This window comes from Pezoporus flaviventris, unplaced genomic scaffold (genome assembly GCF_033815535.1).
Source record: "Pezoporus flaviventris isolate CSIRO_AGI_PZ_B2104156 unplaced genomic scaffold, CSIRO_AGI_Pfla_v1 ptg000030l, whole genome shotgun sequence".
NCBI classification, from domain to species: Eukaryota; Metazoa; Chordata; class Aves; order Psittaciformes; family Psittacidae; genus Pezoporus; species Pezoporus flaviventris.
In genome coordinates this window covers 2,904,840-2,923,973 of record NW_026892578.1, presented here as the reverse complement: position 1 = coordinate 2,923,973, position 19,134 = coordinate 2,904,840, and the positions used below count along the sequence as shown (strand labels likewise).

Below are 19,134 nucleotides of genomic sequence, written 5' to 3'. Positions count from 1 at the left end.
AAATCTCTTCAGTGCTTCTGAGAGCTTGAAAATAAATGGATCTCTGTTTTCATTTAGTTCCTTGGAATTATCTTATACACCCCCACTGGAAAACAAGCAGCGCAAAACCTTTCCATCCAAGATATCTACACAGCACCTTTTGACGAATGGGTCTAAATCAAGAAACCTCCCCAAAACGAGAGGTAATGCAAGGCTGCTATTTGTAAATACCACGGGAGTTTTGTTTGGTTGTTTGTAATCACTTTTGAGTGCTTAATTCTATGACTGGTGGGTGAAGGAAGCTGTGCAGTTTACTATCCACAGACTTGCTTTTGTTCTCTTGTTTTAATAGGTCCCAACAGTAAGTTAATGGAGACCAGGCCATCAGTATTAGCAAAATTTCTCCCCAGTGGTTCTGGACAGGAGCTAGGAAACACCAGCAGCTCTGAAGGGGAAAAGGATTCTCCACCACCAGAGTGGGACTCTGTGCCTCTTCACAAGGCTGGCAGCTGTAAGTAATCGGTAGAGGATGACAGAATTGGTCTTCTGCAGTAAACATCTGTAGGTAGGCTTGGTCTGTCAATAGACCTCTCTGTCTTTTTTTCACTGTGTAGTGCTTCTGTTTTCTGCTGTAGGCCTCATTGATAGCACATAGTAAGATGTGGGAGGTTTGAAAACAACATGAGCAGAACATGGGCCATCCTGCAGCTCTTCAGTGATGACCAGGATTCAGAAGCTGCTAGGGGAACTGAGGAAATAAGAATTGCCACTCAAAACCAAAATGTGTTTTCTACAGCAGATGGGTTTTGCTTGGTCAAGTCAAGTCCACTGGAGCTAAATTTGAAGCTAATTAGCTGATTTGTCCTTGAGAGAGAAAATGCCTTAATGAAGTGGTTAGTGTGGGGACACCATGATAAGCTTTCTGGTTGTGTTATAAGTCCCTTGAGTGGGAGCTAAATCACCTTCCTCTTGGTTGCGTCTACATAAAGTCATCCCTCTCCACAGCACTCATTTCCCTACAAATCAATTAATCATATCAGTGTGCTTACTTGAATACAGTCTCTTTGAAAACAGGCAATATAATATAACCTGAATAATGACAGGTAAATATTGAGAAGGAGCTGCTACTTGGGAACAGCCTTTGTCAATTCCTCAGTTTGAACAGAAGGGATAGCAGAAGTTTGGGAAGCCTTGTTGTAACGTAGGTACTACAGGAAGATGTTTTGTGTTTCTCTTTCCAGCCACAGACAACCTTTATAAACTCTCTCTGCAAACCCTGAACGCAGATGCTTTCCTGAAGCAGCGACAGCCCTCCCCAACACCCGCCTCTCCATCCCCTCCTCTTCCTCCAGCATCCTTTGCCTTTGGGCCACGAGGAGGCACCTACAGCAGCATTGTGAACAGCAGCTGCAGCCAGTGAGTACAAATCTGTACCTCCCACTGACTTCCCAAGTGCAGAATGCTGGCAGAACCCATGTACTTCAGAGGGTGCATCTCCCTTTTCTCACACCCATTTCCTTTTCCCGTGGAAACTGCTTTTTGGCAGACACTACTGTGCATGTCTTACCATGCTATTTATATTGTTCTGGGGTTTCTGACAACTTGGGAGGTTGGAAAAATGTGCAAATTACGTGAACTGTTGATCTGTTGTTAACATCTTCATGAATGCTAGCTTAAATTACTGCTTTTTTATCAAGCTGCTCAAGTCCAAAACCTTACTTTTTTTTTTTTTTTCCCTCTTCTTTAAGTGACATGAAAAGCAAACAGCCTAATGGTACCAGGCATAAGCTGGCAAAGGCAGCTTCTCTTCCAGGCAGGAATGGTAACCCCACTTTTGCTGCTGTAGCTGCAGGTTATGACAAGAGCCCAGGTACTAGAACCAGTTTGTAGTTCTAAATATTTGAGTATTTCCTGAATATTCTGTTATTTTTATTAAATGTAACTTTATATATATATATATATGTATTCTTGCAGGTGGCAGTGGTTTACCAAAGGTTTCTCTAAGCAAGACAGATGTTTCCAGCAATATCAGCATTTCCCACACAGTCATTGACAATGATGGCTCTGACAGGTAACTTTTACATTCTCTAGGCAGATACATAGGGCCCTAGAAAAGAATATTGTAAGCTGTTAATGGCATTTTGAAGGTAGTGACAGAATTCATTCCTGTTCCTTTGGGGTTTTAAACTGCTTTTCAAAGCCTGGGCACAGCGTCTCTCACCGTGTGAAAAATGTAGAACTTGAGAGTGACTCAGAAGCAGAAAGACGGATGTACTGAATGTGATGGGGCTTTCTCCCCCTTGTTCCAAGTAACTCAACAACCTTGTGTTTCCTGGGCATCCAAATATTGAGAAATCAGCTTGGCTCTTGTGGTATTGAGCAGTGTGTACCAAAGTTGCCTGAAATGGTTTGCAGGCAGAGTATTTTTGCCGTACAGCAGTGTCTTTCACTCCCAATTTTAACACTTAGACCAGAACTGTCACTGGGTTTTGTGTTATGACTAGGAGCGGAATACAGCTGTGCTCAGTCACGTACCCCAAAGCATGCTGTACTTCTGACATATTTTGGTAGTGCATGGCTGCCTCAGTTGTAAAAAGCAGTGAGTGAGTGTCCTATAATCTTTCTGGAATAGCAGAGAGACTTGAATTCAAGTTTCATTCAAAGGAATTGCTTTTGTGAGCAAAGTTTGTGGGTGGCATTTTGGTTTGGGTTTGTAAATGTTTATCGCTACTTCCAGTTAACTCATCTGTGTTTTCAAGAAGCTTGCCCAAAAGCCAGAGTGGGAGCATCTGTACCCTTCTGAGCTGCTTGTCAAAAAATTCTGTGCTACAGCTTAGACCCTGTAAGTAAGTTTTCTGAAAAACTGATCGAAAGAGCTACTCTCAGGTTTCTGTTGGAGTTCAGTCTGTGGATTAGAGCATTATGCCTATAGCAGTGTATATATATATACCAAAGTGGGTATATACACAGGAAAAATGGTATTTCACTGGAATCTCTTGATAAAACAAAGCCAAGCTGATTTCCTAACTCTTTATCACCATTAAAAAAATACATATAGTTAAATATACACATACACACATACTTTTGCACATATACATGTATACCTAGATCAGTAAGTTGTTGGTAGTACTGTGTTAATGAGTTATGTATTGCTTTCCTGTTTCTCCCTAATATTTAGTTCTGGTTTGTGGAGTACTGTCAGCAGCCCCAGCAGTCCTGACTTCACGCCTCTCAACTCATTTTCTGCATTTGGCAATTCTTTTAACTTAACTGGAGGTGAGGTTTTGTTTTCAAATATTTTTCCGTAATCAAATATAGGTAAAAAAAAGGGGGTCTCTCCATTCCACTGGTCTTAAGTACAATGTTCCCATCTCTGTCCCCCAGAAAGATGACTGCATAGGAAGGTGTATTAAAAAATTGGTGATGTAGCCAGTGTTTCAGCCCAGAGAGTTAGTGGAAATTGTTAAAGAGTGTTTTTTGGCTGGAAATACTAATTTTTAAAGTTTCTCTGTTTCAATTACATTTGTTTTTTCTTTAGTCTTCCTTCCCCCCTGAAGCTCTGTTGTAGGTCTCAAAAGGGTGCCCCCAGGCCAAGGGTCACCTGAGCACTTTACACCTGCATAAAGCCATTGCTGTATATATGAAGCAATGGCCAATCCCTCTTGTTGCTTTCCTGTAATGTTTGTATAGCTGCATGATGACCTGACAATTAATTCCTATATTTGGGTAAACCTTCCCGAAGTGACTACTGAGATGGGCTTTGATGCAGGTAGGCTGTATTGCAGGGCAGGGATGCTCTGTGTAACTACTTACACAAATTTGCATACTATGTTTCAGGATGCATGGTAATTTTTAGGGTGTCTGTAAAAGATGATAAGCAAAGCAAATGAAGTATGTGCCATTTGTAAAATGGATTGTATGTCTACTGAAAAAAATGCTATCTGCTGAAAAAATGGGATATTTACAGAAAAATGCTGGGGGGGGGGGGGGGGGTGTCTTTCTTTGGTCTTCATTGGCAGTCCTCAGCACCAGCAACTCTGGGGGCCGCCAGTCAGATGCCTGGGGGTCAGTTCTGTGCATGGGACTAGGTGAACCACAAGTGGTGGTGCTGCCCTCCCCTTCTCAGAACATGGACAGGGCCTGGGCTGGGGCACAGCCAGTGCTACCTCCTGCACCAGGAGCTACCTGGGAGGGGGGAACTGCTGCAAGGTAAGTGAGAGCTATGGTTATGGGAGGCACCTTCAGCACCTTCACTTGCTCCACTTGCAGCTAACTTACTTGTTAGAAGAACTAGTGCAGGGAACATGACATAAGGTGTGTATTACTGTGTGTGACCTTTCCTAATCTCAGTTCTTATGCTGCATCAGGACCCACTAGAAAAAATATGGGAAATAACTGTGAAGAGTATTAGTCTGCTGTAGTTCTTGGAAAAAGAGGAAGAGTAACGTACTCAGTTTTATTTCATTTTATTTTTAGAGGTTTTTAGCAAACTAGGTTTAGCTCGATCTGCTTACGGGCAGGATGTTCAGAGAAACTGGAGTGAATTCAGTAATGTTCCATCATCCATCTGGGATCCTTCAGCTACAGATTCTGTACCCTCCTGGCCAACAAGCTCAAGTTCCCCGACTCATACAACTGCAGTAAGTATTCAGCCTGAATCCAGTGTTTTATTCCTGTTACCAACCTGTTCTGTCTCTGCCATCTGATTTCATTTAAAGGCTTTTTAAATTTGGGTGAAAAAAGCCCAAACCAAGAGTGGAAAAATAAGGAAAAGGGAAGTTATGTATATTCCTGTTTCTGTGTAGTTAATTTGACATGGCTGTTAGAGACTGAGTAGTCTGCTCACTTGTGGATGATGAATCCACATAAATTGCTTTACATAAAAATATTTCTCCCAAGGGCATCTTGCATCACTTACAAAAGTTTTCCATTCCCATGTTTTTTTGGGACTGCAGAAAGAGTCGTTCTCCTCCCATGCCATGGCTGCGCACTGCTGCTGTCACTTCCAGTTTTAGGGACAGTTGCAAAAGAGCCAATATAGTAAATTTCAGACTTCAGTTCTGCTTCCTCAATCCAGTGTTGCACCAACTTGTAAATTAACAAAAGGTCAAAAAAACCTCCATATCTAAAAGCCTGCAGATGTATTATTTTGAGTTTAGAAAAAACAGTAATGGGCTGAGCATAAGGCAAAGCCTTTCAAATGTTCACTAATTCTGATGGAGATCTTGAGGATAGCCAAAGAAGAAAAAGCAACTTTTACAAGTTGCAAAAAGAAAAAGCAACAGATTGTAGCACTGCTCTCCCATCCTTGTGCCTCTGTCTGTCAGGATTAAACTTACACTGCAACAGCTGTCTTCAGTGCCAGCTGAAATCATTCATCATGTCTTCTGAAAATGCTTTTGTAGTGAGTAAGAGGCAGTGTTTACTCCACCTGGTAGCAGTTCAGATGGGGGGAGGGGGGAAGGGCAAGCAGGCTGAAGAAGGTCACACCGCTTACAGACATACACTCACTGATCCCACCCTTGTCTCACTAAAACTGTAAGGCAAGAGTTTTGCTTTTTGGTCACATGGAGGGCAGCTTTCTCAGCATTTGCCAGAAGGAGGGATTGAGGACCACCAGAACAATCCTCTGGCTCCCAGCTTCTGTTTCCTAGCTGCTTCTGAAAAAAGGTATTTGGAAGTGTGCTTCAGGAAGCAGGGAGATGGAAGCCAGACAAATGGTATAGAAGAATTGTCAGTCTCTCCCTTTAAATACCTCATAGACAGAGGAGAAAATTCTTTTAAGGAGGGTATTCAAAGAGATCACTTAATAAACCAGAAGCAGCAAACAGACTGAAATGTTCAAGCCTTTGTAATGATAGTGATATTTTTACAAGTGCATATGGTAAGCCAGAACAGGAAAACCTGGCAGTTCCATTACTAGACTTCCTTGCTCTGAGTGCTAGATGAGAGAGCAGGTACTAGGCCCCAGCACAGTCCTTTCTGGCAAAAGAGCAAACCTGTTCCTGCAAGCCACACTTACACAGTGCTTTCTTTTCTAGAAAGATTTATGGGGAGTTGATTTTGATTATCCTACTTTCTTACTCATCTTGCTTTCACACTTCATACATAACTTTGCTTCTGTACTAAATAGCATTTGACTTTGGGGTCCTGTCTTCCCTCAGGCCTTGCTGCACTTCTTCCGAAGTTTCTAACTGCACTCCCTTTACTCCATTTTCCTAGTTTTGTCTGCCAGCCACTTCTTACCTCCCTCCACCAGCCCTGAAAGGAAGCTCATCTAAGTTACTTTTTTCTGCTGCTCCTCTCCTGGTTGCTTCTACTTTATGAGCAGTTGCCTTTCTCTTAAGCTCTCCCAAACACTTTTGGGACACATAGGAACAGTTCCTGGCTCTTGCCCGCATCAGGAAATAGGGTGGACTTTTAGTGTGTTAGGGTCGATGTCTGAGCAGCGGACTGTTTCCTGCTGTAGGCTCAGTAGCCTAATGTTTGTGTAGCTTAAATATAACCGTGTAGTTATGTAACAAGACTACAGTGTGACCCTAGTTTAGCTCAGCTTCCAAGTGACATTGGAGAGTTCTAACAGCATTGGCCTGGCTGACCTAAGTATGCTGAAAACCCCTGCCCAGCCCTCAGTGTCAAATTTTATGTGGACCCTTTGATAATGTATTAGTGTCCAACCAGTTTCAGGTATGATTTGACAGAGCATATCTTCTTCATTCTAGAAAAGTCAATAAAACCCTGAAAGGAACACTTTTTTCTCAGAGTCTACCTTCTTTCCTTTTCTAAAGGGATTTTTATTCTCATCTTCAGGTGCAGAGTACACTGATACTGGTTAATCTTTAGTATGCATTATCTGAGGACAGAGATTTGGGGAAGGGATGACCTGTTTCCACTCAGTAAATCCAAACATAAGGTTGTTTATACCTTACAGCACTTAACAAGTCCACTGCCTTTTGGATGTATCATGTTTACTGTATATTTGCAAATTGAATTTACAGCATATGTACACTAAATCTGTTGGCACTGAGGTATGTAGTTGCATTAAGCCTACATGTAGCAGGTTCTGTGCTAATATTAGCTTGAAAGTTACGCTACCTTTCTCATCTCCATCTTTGTCTGCTTCTGGGTATCATTTTCCACCATACCATGGGATAGATTCCCCTGCTTGTTGCTTGCTACTGTTTGGGCTTTAATAAATCAGTGGACAAAACCTGGGCCTTGTTAATTTCTGCACGTGTTCTCCATGCTTGCTGCTACCTGTCCATTTGTGACATCTTGCAGCAGCACACCTGCATCTGCACCATGACCATTTGTGAGAGACTTCCAGGTGTCTTGAACCAGGACAGACTTACTGGAACTCTGTGATAAATGGCCAGTTCTTCAGTGCCCTCTCCCTTCACCTGGAGAAATTTTGGGTAGGGGAAAAAGTATACGTTAGGAATATGGGGAGATACAGGGGGGCTCAGCACAGGTAGGTACATCCAAAGCGTACAATTTAAACAGATTCCCTTGCCTGAATAGGAGGAAATAAGCTTGCAAACAGCCAGAAAAGGATCAAGGAATAGATTTCACTGCTACCTTCCATTACAACTGGAATTTTCTTCATTTTTTGAAGACCTGAACCATATTTATTTGCCTCATTCTAACTAGTTTAGTTAAGCTGGAGCTTTCTGGCTCTTGTGTGTTAAAGCTTGGATACTAGTAGTGCTTAAATTAGTAATGGTACAGGGATGTACAAGCTCAAATGAAAACAGCTTAAAAGCCTGTAATGTAATTGCACTCTGTAGCCTGTTCAGTTACCAGACATGCCTGGTAACTGTTAGTAGTTTGGCTGCTCTGGGCAAGCTCTAGTGAAGGAAGTTTGGAACTCCATATTGCAGTGAAGCTAGAAGGGATTCCATAGCACGTGTTGCTGCTCAGATACTTTTCTTTCACAGGGGATTGGGGGGGGGGGGGCTGTAAACAGGGTGAAAATAGAAGTTACCAAGCTGCTCCTTACCTGGCTGTGTCTTTACTGCAGTCGATCCTAGGCAACCCAAGTGGCCTGTGGTCCACTACTCCATTCAGCAGTTCCATTTGGTCAAGTAACCTCAACAGTGGCCTTCCCTTCACCACTCCAACAAACACCCTGTCAGGCATTGATCTCATGGGTAGTGAAAATTCCTCTGCTGCTCCTCCTGCGCCTGCTGCTGCCACCATTGCCAATCCTGCTGAAGACATGGGACAGACCTACAATCCTTGGAGAATTTGGAGCCCAACAATTGGAAGAAGAAGTTCAGATCCTTGGTCCAATTCACACTATCCTCATGAAAACTGAAGTTAGGCAAAATGAAAGAACTCTTATCCAGGTCATGATACAATTCTGAATGCAAATTTTTGAAACATTATTTTTGGGCTGTTGCTGGTCATTGCTCCCACTTCCCCACCTCCCACACGTCCTGCTTTCATCACTTGCTCTTTTTTAAAGTCTGTCCTGCAATATGGTAGTGTGAGATTGCGGATAAGCTTGAAAAAGTCTGGGTGTGGCCACAAATCCCAACTACAGCCAAAGCTGCAAATCCCACCAGTTCCCCTGGTTTCATGTTTTACCATCTGCCATCTTTCTGTAGGAAATAATTTGAACTTCTAAAGCGGTCCTGGCATGCAAAACTTTTCTGAAAAGTACAAGTTTGGGTTTTTAAATTTTTTCCAGTATTATCCTCCAAGTTCTAATTTAAAATCAAAAGGCACTTTGTGCTAAAATGCAGAGTATTTTTTTAAAATAAGGCTGTCTTTGTTAACACAGGTTCTAAGAATGTAAAAAAAATGAGGAAAAAAAATCAAGAAAAACAACAGCAAAACCAACACACAACCTTAGGAGCAAAATGGCTGAATGTAAGCGCATTCTGTTGAGACTGTAACACACTTTCTGTGCTGTTTGTACATTTGTAAACCTGAATGCATTTTTAAGTTGAACTGAAATGCACACAGCCAAGACTTGTGGAAGAAACAAGATACCTTGTGCATTTCTTACGGATACAACTTTGGGTTGTACTTTAAAATAAATATGCTTTTTTCAAGATCTGTCTGCTGGAATTATATTCTGCTATTTTCTAAACTTGTGTGCGCATGAATCCACTTTGCAATGGTAGCTTCAGGCCAAAATCTACTGGGTGTAGAGCTTTATGTTAACAGAAACTTAACTGCAGATGAGATCTGGCAGTGTGGGTTTGTGTAGTAGTGAAGCACTAGAAACTGTTTTCGGGTTACACAGGGCCACCAGCTTGAAAATGTGCTGGATAGCAAAATGCTGGAAAAATGTCCGCACTGTTCGAGTTTTCACATATCAGGCATTAATAGCAGCTGCTGCTGCTTATGCTACACCCATACCTTTGTAACACTTTTCTTGTATGGGTCTGAACAAGAACTTTTCTATTTTTAGATGGGATTTAACTGTCTCAAGGCGTCTGTTTCCCTTCATTAACAGGAAGGCAAGCCCTAGTGACTACATACATTCATAAAGTCAGGTAAAACAAAACCCTTCCATTATAGGAAAAAATTAACAGACACTAGCAACATAAATTCACTTATGACTCAGTGGCACTGATTTACAACAGATTTTTATCAGAATCCATCCTTTCAAAGAGTAAGAGCTCTATTTTAGTTAAAACCTGTATGCCACCAGGAATATTGTGTGCAACAAAATAAGAGGGTTAAACAAATGAGACTGACTGCTCTTCCAGCTCACACGATGTAAACAAAATCTTTACAACTGTCACATTGCTCTCTTCATGTCCTCTGCTGCCACCAGCAGAAATTTAAAGATACAGATCTGAAATAGGAACCTGCTGGAACTCCTTTGTTCTTAAAATTTGGCTATTTCTAGAATCATGCAAGGTCATGAGATGTTCACCTTGGATTTGTATGCGGTTTCCTTTTGAGTAACTGGGCAAACAAGTCCCTTAACTGCATGGAAAAGAGTAAGTAGGTAAGATACTGACATGCCGGGGCCTGCTTCTCTGTAAATGGAGCTTGGGAAGGTAACTTGCAGTTATTCAAGGTGAATGGAGCTGCTTAAGGTAACATGCCTCTGCTTTTTCCCAGCAGGTGTTTATATTAATATAGACTTGGTTCCATGGAGGATAGAAGCAGAAGTGAATTCTGAGATACAAATAGTCCTCCAGTGGTTTAAGCAGCTGAGAAGACAAGAGAAATTTTCTGCTTTAAAAACACTTACCTTTGAACAAGACAGGGCAACACATAAGTAATTTAGACTTTTTTCCCTAAAAAATATGAGCCATTCCCTTGTGTTAATGCAAATAACCTCTGCCACCTTCAGAATATTATCAGCTCTTGCTTTTAAAGAGTTTCCTTTTGAGCACCACTTAAACATTACTGGAGTTCCAGGGGTGAAACAACCTCAGCTATCAAGATCTTTGACACACAGTTTTCTGTTTCCAAAGAGAGGAAAAACCATGTCCTTGTCTCTGAACTTGTAAGGAAAAGGTCCTAGGCCTAAAGACTTTCTACTTCTGAGTGTCCTTTCTTCCCTCCCTCTATTCAGAGGTTATTCTGAAAGCACCTTCACACTGCTCTGACTAGTTAAAGCCAAAGAGCTGCCTTAAACAGAAGTCCTGACCATGATGGACAGAATTTAGGTGAAATAAAACCTGGGCAAAAGTAAGGTTTGCTGCCTTCTCCCTGAAGTGTGTGCTTGCCAGTTTTATGGCATAGTCACCCTTCATCTGCATTGAAAACACTTTTAAGATTGCTGAAAACTGGGGGAGTGAGCTGGAAGCATCCACAGCTAATCAGAGACCAGACCTCTCATGATGAGTTTAAAAAGTAACAGAAATGGAGTTTTTTGCAAAGCACATGTAAAGTCTTATATAAAAATCCAGATGAGGTTGAAAATGTTGCAGCCTGCTGGAAGGACAACTTAAGATAAAAGAACAGAGGGAGAAGTAAGTCACAATCTGGGAAGCAAGGGGCAACTGTGTTTTTGAAAGCAAAACAAGACTGAAGCTCAGACCATGAGGGAAGTTCTCTATCTCCAGTAAAAAGACTAAAGGAAAAAACAGCTTAAAGCGTTTGGAAGATGGGCTGTCCTGGAAACTAGGAAGGGCACAGCCTTGCTGATAATTAAAACATTTCTTCAGAGCAGCATCAGGGCTGAAGTATTATGAGTCAGCTCTTCTCTTCCAGACCTGGAAGCTACTGGAAATACAAAGTTCCCAGCAAGGAAGAGAAACAATTACTGTTAATTTTGGCAATTATTTTGGTGCTCCTAAAGGATAGTTCTATTCTGTCAACTCTAACAAATAGACTTTAAATGTCTGAAAAGTTTCTGGCCTATTATTAAAATCTGAAAGCCTTAAGTAGGTATGTATGGCCCCAACATATGAAATTGATTAAATTAGCATGAGCCCTAGTTCAAAAAGTTCATGAAAGACATTAGAGACTTTGTTAAAAGTGTAAGACAGAAAGGATATAAAGTAAGTATCAGAACAGGATATAAAATCCCAGTGAAAGGACAGTTACTGTTTCAGATACAGACACTTGGAATGAATCAACACAGCAATGAGCAGGCCTGGACCTGGCCCTGCCACAGAGCTGTCAGCAGTCATGTACTGTAGCATGGCCACTGTTGCGCAAGGAACAGCCTGAACTGGGAAACAGTAGGACAAGACAGGTTCCAGAATGTGAGGAACAGTAGATCTCAACACTGGAGAAACATGATCAAATCCTGCTGAAGCTGCCCACTGCACCATAATGATAGGTAGAACTGAGAGGGCACAAGTGTTTGCCTTCGTGAGGAAAGAAGCTACCTTTCACTGGAACTGTTTCACCTGAAGTGATGTTTTATACTAAATACAGCTTTGACAGGCCTTGTCTGTTTTCCCAACCTGCAATTATGAGCAAGTTTTCTATGCTTTGATGTTTCGGCCTCATGAAACAGTGATGGCTTCAGCTCACAATGAGTCAGTTTGTTAGAAGAGCCACACACTGAGACTGGAAATAACCCATCTTCTATGGAATGGTTGCAGCAACTGGAAGAGAGCTCAGTCACCTCATGTTAAACAGGTTCTGCTTCAAACCTGAGTCTTTTGCCCAATGTCTGTTTTCATCTAATGCCAGTCAAGGATGGACTTTATGGTCAACTGGTGTTTTAGTCACATAAATACTAAAGCAGTATTCAGGATGACTGGATCAGCATGCTCTTCAGCAGCCCTCTGAACACAACACCTAACCAGACTTACTACTATTTTACTTAGGTGCTGTGTGATCCACCAGCAAGTGGAACATGATTTCTTTTTAATATAGAAAAGAAGAAATCAAACCACCAGAAAGCAAAGCCTCAAGAATCTGCAGAAGCCAGAGTAAACATAATGAAGCAGTAGCCTAAACTCTGGGGGACTAATGAAAACAGAATCTTAAGAAGCAATGAAAACCCCAATATCACTGTATTTGCTGAAACATGACTATCCTGGGCAAAATTCTTTTCTTGAGCAGAACTGTACAGAGGTAGTTGCTCAGATCCAAGAACTGATCCAGTTGGATCAGTTGACTTTAAAAGGCAGAGAGGAGGGAAGAAAGGCAGGATAAAGAGGGTTCCTTTCTTTGAAGCAGCTGAACTGAACAGCTTAAAGAAATGCTCCAAACTCCTCACAGTTCAAACAGAAAGCAAATCTCCAGTGCCACAACAAGCAGCACACAGAATGTCTCACTGTCATACTGAGCTTAATTTCAGATGTGCAAATGTGGGACCTGGCCACTGGCTGCGAGTTGAACGGTTCCAGGAATGTGGAATGAGAATAAGGCAAATTGTGTGCTGACTTAGGGCCCTTGCATCGATCAACCACATGCAAAAATCTATGTGATACAGCTATCGGAACAATAAAACCTGAATATTGCTGAAGTCAGCAGGCTCAGCACCAGAGAGTTTCAGCAAATGGACAGCATTTCTGCTGGCTTTGTTTTTAAATGGAGCCTCCTTGTGAAAAGTCACTGATTTTGTCTACACAGCAATATTAGCTCACAGGACAAGGTCCCGTTAGGTTTCAGGAATGCTGATTAAATCAGCAACCTCGGAAACACTCTCCCCTAACTCAATAAATGTGAGTAATGCCATTTTCCTCACTCTGCACAAGTGATGACCGGGAGTCCTACTATGTCGATAAACAGCACCCCTCTGTGGCTACAAACAGCATTCGGGATATCACAGCAGTGCCACCTGGCCTTAAAAGTTCCTCCGATTTTTCCTGAAACCTGGGGGAAAAAAAAATAATAAAAATCTCGGCTATAGTAGCAGCATTTTAAAAAGTTGTACATTGGCAAAGTTAACAGTACTTTCCCTACTGCCAGTCTATACAACTATTATTCCTCAACAGATTCATGCACTGGAACTCCTACGCTAAGAGGAACTGGTAAGTTTGTGCAGTTCAATGGTGAAAGTCAACACATTGGAGCACACTCTTAGTCAGACCAGGCTTTTACTTCTCTTCAAGTGCAGTATCACAACTTGCCAGACAAGCCTAGTACAAACTATTTATTTCTTGTATTTAATATTTCTTTCATCAGCATATTTACAAATGAACCATTCCTCTTTTTCCTTCTACATACTTTCAGATCTCTTCCTGCTCACCTAAAAAAATTATTTCCCCAGTACTAAACCCTTTTAACCTGTGACATCTTGTACATGTTCAAGACACTCAGCTCCTCCAGTTCACACAGAACTTTTTTACTATTCATTTCTACACCCCTACCTGAGGGATTTATCCAGTTATTTTGTATTTTTGTTCAAATTTCCAACACACTGGCTTCTGCTCTTCTCCACTCCCTCATCCTTCATTCCACTTTATTCACTCTGCATTCTCTCCCCTTTGAGTATTTCACTTCCGTTTATTCTTTCCGACTAGCTAGTCTCAGTATCAAAGCCCTGACACAGCCCTGCTCACTTCCAGGTTGTACTGGGAGCCTGGTGGGAGACATTGTAGAATGGCATGTTATTACACTATGTGCTGTTATGCCTTCTTTACAGAGATTCAAAAGAGCCCTATGCGGCCCCCACGCAGAACTCTGGTCACTATCAGTTACCTACATGTCAAAATGCATGAGTAAGTATTGATTAAAGAGCAAATGTTTTAAAGCAAAACCCACCCAAGTCTAAGCAGCTTCAAAGCTTCTGCTCTTCTAAGTACCACTTTTCTTCTCCATTTTAGCCCTGACTCCTGGCTTAGCTTGCCAATAACCATCCAAAAGTGTTAATACAGTGCCCTGCATGTCAGATACTGAAGTGGCACTTGAGTATTCAGTGTGGATGACCCTGAACTTCTCCCCTGCATTCCCTCACATGGTCATTCTCAATCTCTGCAAGTACAGACTTCCACTGAATCTTTCATCAGGCTGGTAGAGTAAGTGGTGGAACCAGAACAGCAGTTGAATCCTTTCAGTTTTCTGAAACTACCATGAGTTCAAAAGTTTTCCTTCCTTGGAAATGCTGCTCTCTGTTTTTAGTAACAGTCTTGACTTACAGTATGAGAACAAGAATAATGATCAGATTACTATCTACCTTGATCCATAGTCTGACAAGAGACAGGAATGTATCAATAAAATGCAAAAAAAAAACAAACCACAAAACAGAAAAACCCAAACAAACAAAACCAACAACCAAAACAGCTACAGTTTGTTGACAAGCCATCAACATTCTGGTCACCAGCCTCCACCATAATGACAAACTCGTAGGTTAGTTCAGGAACTCCATGCACAATCTGCATATACCTCATAATCCTCGTTGTCTGAGGACTCAAATTATGAGAGCCCAAAAAGAAATAAATGAATACCCAGAGAAGGGGAAGCAGAGATGGTGTGACACAATGCAAAACACATCCTCAGACACTTCAAAAAATGCAAATCATAAAAATATTGTGCAAATACACTTGGAAATCCGACACTATATCAATTCTGTCCTTTCACAGTTATAAGGTAGAAGCCACTGTCAAAGACAGGACATGAGCCTGGGCTGTTTTTTTCCTATCACAAAGTACAGCTGTTTTGAGGTTCCTAATTTAGGTTGGTAAGCATCAAATCTAGCTACCTATTCTATCTTACCTATTATTAACTGCCTGTTTAATTAAGTAGCTCTCAAGACACATAAAACTACTTCTGTGTTTGTGCAAGCCCCAGCAGGACCCAGAAAATGAGCATTTCTCTGGACCCTGGGGAGCCCCATCAGCGTAAACATTCCTGGAGCAGAGAAAACACCAGCAGAGTGGCACTGCTCTTGAAATGTAAGCCTAACTGCAAGAACCCTCTTACTCAGGGAACATTTAGACCATGGAATTAGAAACAAGAGGCTGCTTCCTGCATTCACCCCAAACTGTGAAAAACAGGTAGCTAACCTAGGTTCAGTTCACTCTAGGAAACATTTTGCACCTGGAAATGCCCTATAGCACTTGGCCTGGCTGCCTCAGAGACAATCCCTCCTGGTGAGATGAGAAATCACTTCCCCATCTCTCAGCAAAATCTCCACTGAACTCACACAACCTAAACCAGCAGCATTTCACTGCCTTACTGAAAGGGGCTATGCTGGATAACAACCCATGCACTGAAAGCGCCATCTGGTGCTTTTGGAGTAATCTTCCGAGGATGACTGGGGAAAGAGAGAGGCACAGAAGAGAAAAAGAAGAGCTTATCTTCCAGCATCCTGTGCAACCAGTTTATGCAGTGGAGCTGGAACAAGGATATGGAGGAGAAAAGCAGCACACACTGGTGACTGGGCTCTGTGGGCCTGCAGAGCAAGAGTAAAGGGTGCAAGCAGCAAAGGAGTACCTTCTCCACAAGATGGGTTACTTAACTGGGTGTGACAAACACAGCTGGAGGCTGTGGCTATCCCTGGGAGGTACAAAGCCCTGGCTCTTCTCCCAGCAGCGGGGTTGGAGAAGGAAGCTCAGGCTGAGGTGAGTCTTAACAATAAACTTCCTCATTAGCAACTACCAATAAAGAAAGCCTCAAAAAGCCCAACACCACACCAGGCAACAACAAAAACCACAAATTAGGCAAGCTACAGGTGGCAAGCGTCCTTTGCAGATTTAGTCAAAGTGGCTCCTGCAAAGCTTTGCCGATGGCAGCAGCAGAGACAGAATCTGTAATGTGCAACTCACTGTAGAACCAGCACACACAGCCAAAGATGAAATGTGGGGTTCAAGTACTGAGTCAGCCCATGTTAGAGTACAGAGCCAGTTTAGATAAACAGTAAAACCAAACATTAGCCATTTCCCATTTTTGCTCACAGGGGAAGAAGGCAAGACAAACAAACCTCCCATCTTCCTTTGATATGTCTTCCTCTTCCCCTTTGTAATATCTGATAGTTCTCATTTCCCTGAACTTTGCAGAACATCTTAAAACAACTGTTCTCGAGTGCAGAGGTGCAAACACATGGAACCCAGTCACACTAGCCTGACACGAGGGAAAGCAAATCCCACACCTTCTCTTTGCATCAGCTCCTGGAGACAGAAGTTGCAATCAATGAGCTCTGCAGGCAGCCCCTGACACTGCTGCCATGGAAAAGGACAACTAAGGAGATGCCAGTTTCCGTAGTGACTTGGGAAATTCAACCAGTGCCTCAAGTGGACCGTGCTGCTTTGCACCACGCCACAGGCTGCTCCTCCTGCGTGCTCAACTCCCACAAGGGCTGCGGCGCCACTGCCCGCTGGCAGAGCGGGGAGTACACCTGCATTTTCTGAGCTACTGATGAACCTTCTAGAGAAAAGGGGCTGGGGTTGAGAAAAATAAATCTCATCAATTTTTAGCAGCACTGCCGTATTTCAAGTCAATAATTAAGTGCTTCAATTAGCTGATATTTCTCAGCAAGATTTATTCTAGCTCCTGCCATGAGTCACATCTCAAAGTGGTGTTGCAGTGTTACCTACTTCCAGAGACTGCTCCCACATAGGTATTACAAAGCCTTATTTTTCATATGGAAAGTTCACTTTTTTGGAAGACCTGAAAGTTTCAGGAAACTATTCTAAATCTGACAAGGAACTGAGAAAAGTCAAGGATATCTTCAGCCATTTGCCTACAGACATGAAGCTGTGCATACTGCCGCGGCATTTCAAGGAACACCTACACCCTCATGCAACTGAAGTTGATTGAAAAATGTAACTTCATGTGCTGCAAAGTGCTGTCAAGCTTAAGAGAAATTTGGTCAAAATACAATATGAAGAACATGCAAGAGAATGTCATGGGTAGTGGAACAAAAATGGATCAGGAATAACCTTGAATCAAAGTTCTGAGGGCAGAAAGAATGTATAGGGAAAAAAAGAAATATCAGAATGACTACACCCTGTTACAGCTAACAAACGCTGTTCAAGGCCTGATAGATATCTCTTGCACATATAGGCCAGATCACCTCGTATCTGTTACGAACCTGTGACATGGAGGGCTTTGTCACAGACACTTTCAAACAGAACATTTCCATGGCAGCAGGTAATCACCAGGATCCCAATGTTAGATGCCAGAGCCACCATCTGCCCAGTGCCAACATCAATCAGTGGCAACTTAATAAATGTCTTGGGAAATTAAATAAATAAATGAGTAAATTATTTCTATTTTGCTTTTCAGGCCTTCTCAAATGTACAATACTGGCAAACAGCAGCATTTCAAGACATGGCTACAATTTAAGCAATATTAAAAGCACTTAGCTATCCTTTCTTCATATAAATATTTTCTTGCTACAATATTTTATGAACTCTACCCATCAACTTGCCTCTATTTCCAAATGGAAATTGCAAGCATCACCAACACGTCAAGTGAATAGAAATCTAAAAGATAAGCAGTTACTAGAGTAACTTCTTTTCAGAAGTTTCTTTAAGGGCAGGATCTAACAAACACTCCAACAGGGCTCTCAATCCTGTTAAAGAATACTATCATGTTTCTGAAAGAGATGCCACAGGCTAGGGAGAGGGAGCAGGCCACACTGATGAGCAGTCTTTGCTCATGAGGAATAGCAATTTGGAGCAACAGGTAAATTCTTCACAGTGAGAACAACAAGCCATTGACATAACATCCCCAAGGAAGCTATGGATTCCCTAATGCTGGATGCTTTCAAGATTCGGCTGGACAGGGTGCTGCAACACGTAGCCTAGGTCGTGTATTGCTTAGAAAGGTTGGACCTGTTGATCTTTGAGGTCCAACCTGGTATTCTATAACTCTATGGGACGCGAGGTGGGAGCATCTACAACAAGGAAGGGATCAGCCGCACCTCCCGCAGCGGCCTCCCTTCTCTGGTGCCCTCCCCGAAAGAAAGGTGGCGGCTACTGCTGCGGGTGCTGGACCGGCTCTACCGACCTCCGCCGCGGCCGACCGCGGTGTTTCCCGCAGCGCCGGCTGCTGCCCCGTCTCTCCCTCCGCTCGGCTTGGCCCCTCCGTTCCGCCGCCAGCCTCACCTGAGGTAACGTCCTCCCGCGCCCGGCTCCGGCCTCCTCCCACGGCGCGTGGGCACGGCGCTCTCGTGAAGCGGCCGCGCGGCGGGAGGGTGCCGGTTGGGGCACCTGAGGGGGGCCGCGAGCCCGGCGCGGGCTGGGGAGAGGGAAACGAAACGGGAAGCGGGACGGCGTGTGAACGGCAGCAACCCGAACCGGGTTAAACCCACTTCGGTCTGCGCCTGCACGGGTCGCGCGGGGCTTGGCGGCAGTCAGAGCTTTGCGGGTGATGCTGTGATGTGCCGATTGAAAACGCTTGTGTGAAGCGGCAGGCTGAAGCAATTAGTTACCACAATCAGGGGTGATCTGAAGGCCCGGTGGGTAATTAACTGCTTTATATTCCAGCTCTGTAGTCCTTATCATTAGACTGAGAATTTTCTAGAACATCTTTCCCTTTTCCCCACACCATCCAGTTGGGACATAGTTTCAGACTCCCTTTTCAGAGGCTTTTCTGAGGAATCCCTGCGTAGTTTCAGCAGCTTTCCAATGCTCCTGATAGGAGCACCAATAAACAAAACCATTCCCCCACACCAAGATCCCTTATTTCAGCCACAGTGTAATTTGCTCATGTTCCAGGTAGTGCTCTTCCCATTGGCCGTTTTAATCTCTCAGCTTTATGAATAATTAAACATTTAGTGAACCTGATGGGCAGTGACCGACTCTGGACCTTGGGATCTAGTCTGGGGTTAGAGCT

The 19,134-nt window shown here is 42.9% G+C and overlaps 1 protein-coding gene across 1 annotated transcript in view; it reads left to right on the top strand.

Annotated features, from left to right (window-relative positions):
- Positions 1–9,035, top strand: part of TMEM131 (transmembrane protein 131) — a 100,446-nt gene extending 91,411 nt beyond the window's left edge. Inside the window, exons 34-41 of the mRNA XM_061459725.1 lie at positions 58–182; positions 332–490; positions 1,221–1,395; positions 1,728–1,849; positions 1,954–2,050; positions 3,158–3,255; positions 4,456–4,619; positions 8,000–9,035. Coding sequence (XP_061315709.1) covers positions 58–182; positions 332–490; positions 1,221–1,395; positions 1,728–1,849; positions 1,954–2,050; positions 3,158–3,255; positions 4,456–4,619; positions 8,000–8,296 — 1,237 coding nt within the window. The 3' untranslated portion in view covers positions 8,297–9,035. The remainder of the gene's footprint in view (positions 1–57; positions 183–331; positions 491–1,220; positions 1,396–1,727; positions 1,850–1,953; positions 2,051–3,157; positions 3,256–4,455; positions 4,620–7,999) is intronic.
- Positions 9,036–19,134: the final 10,099 nt, after the last annotated feature.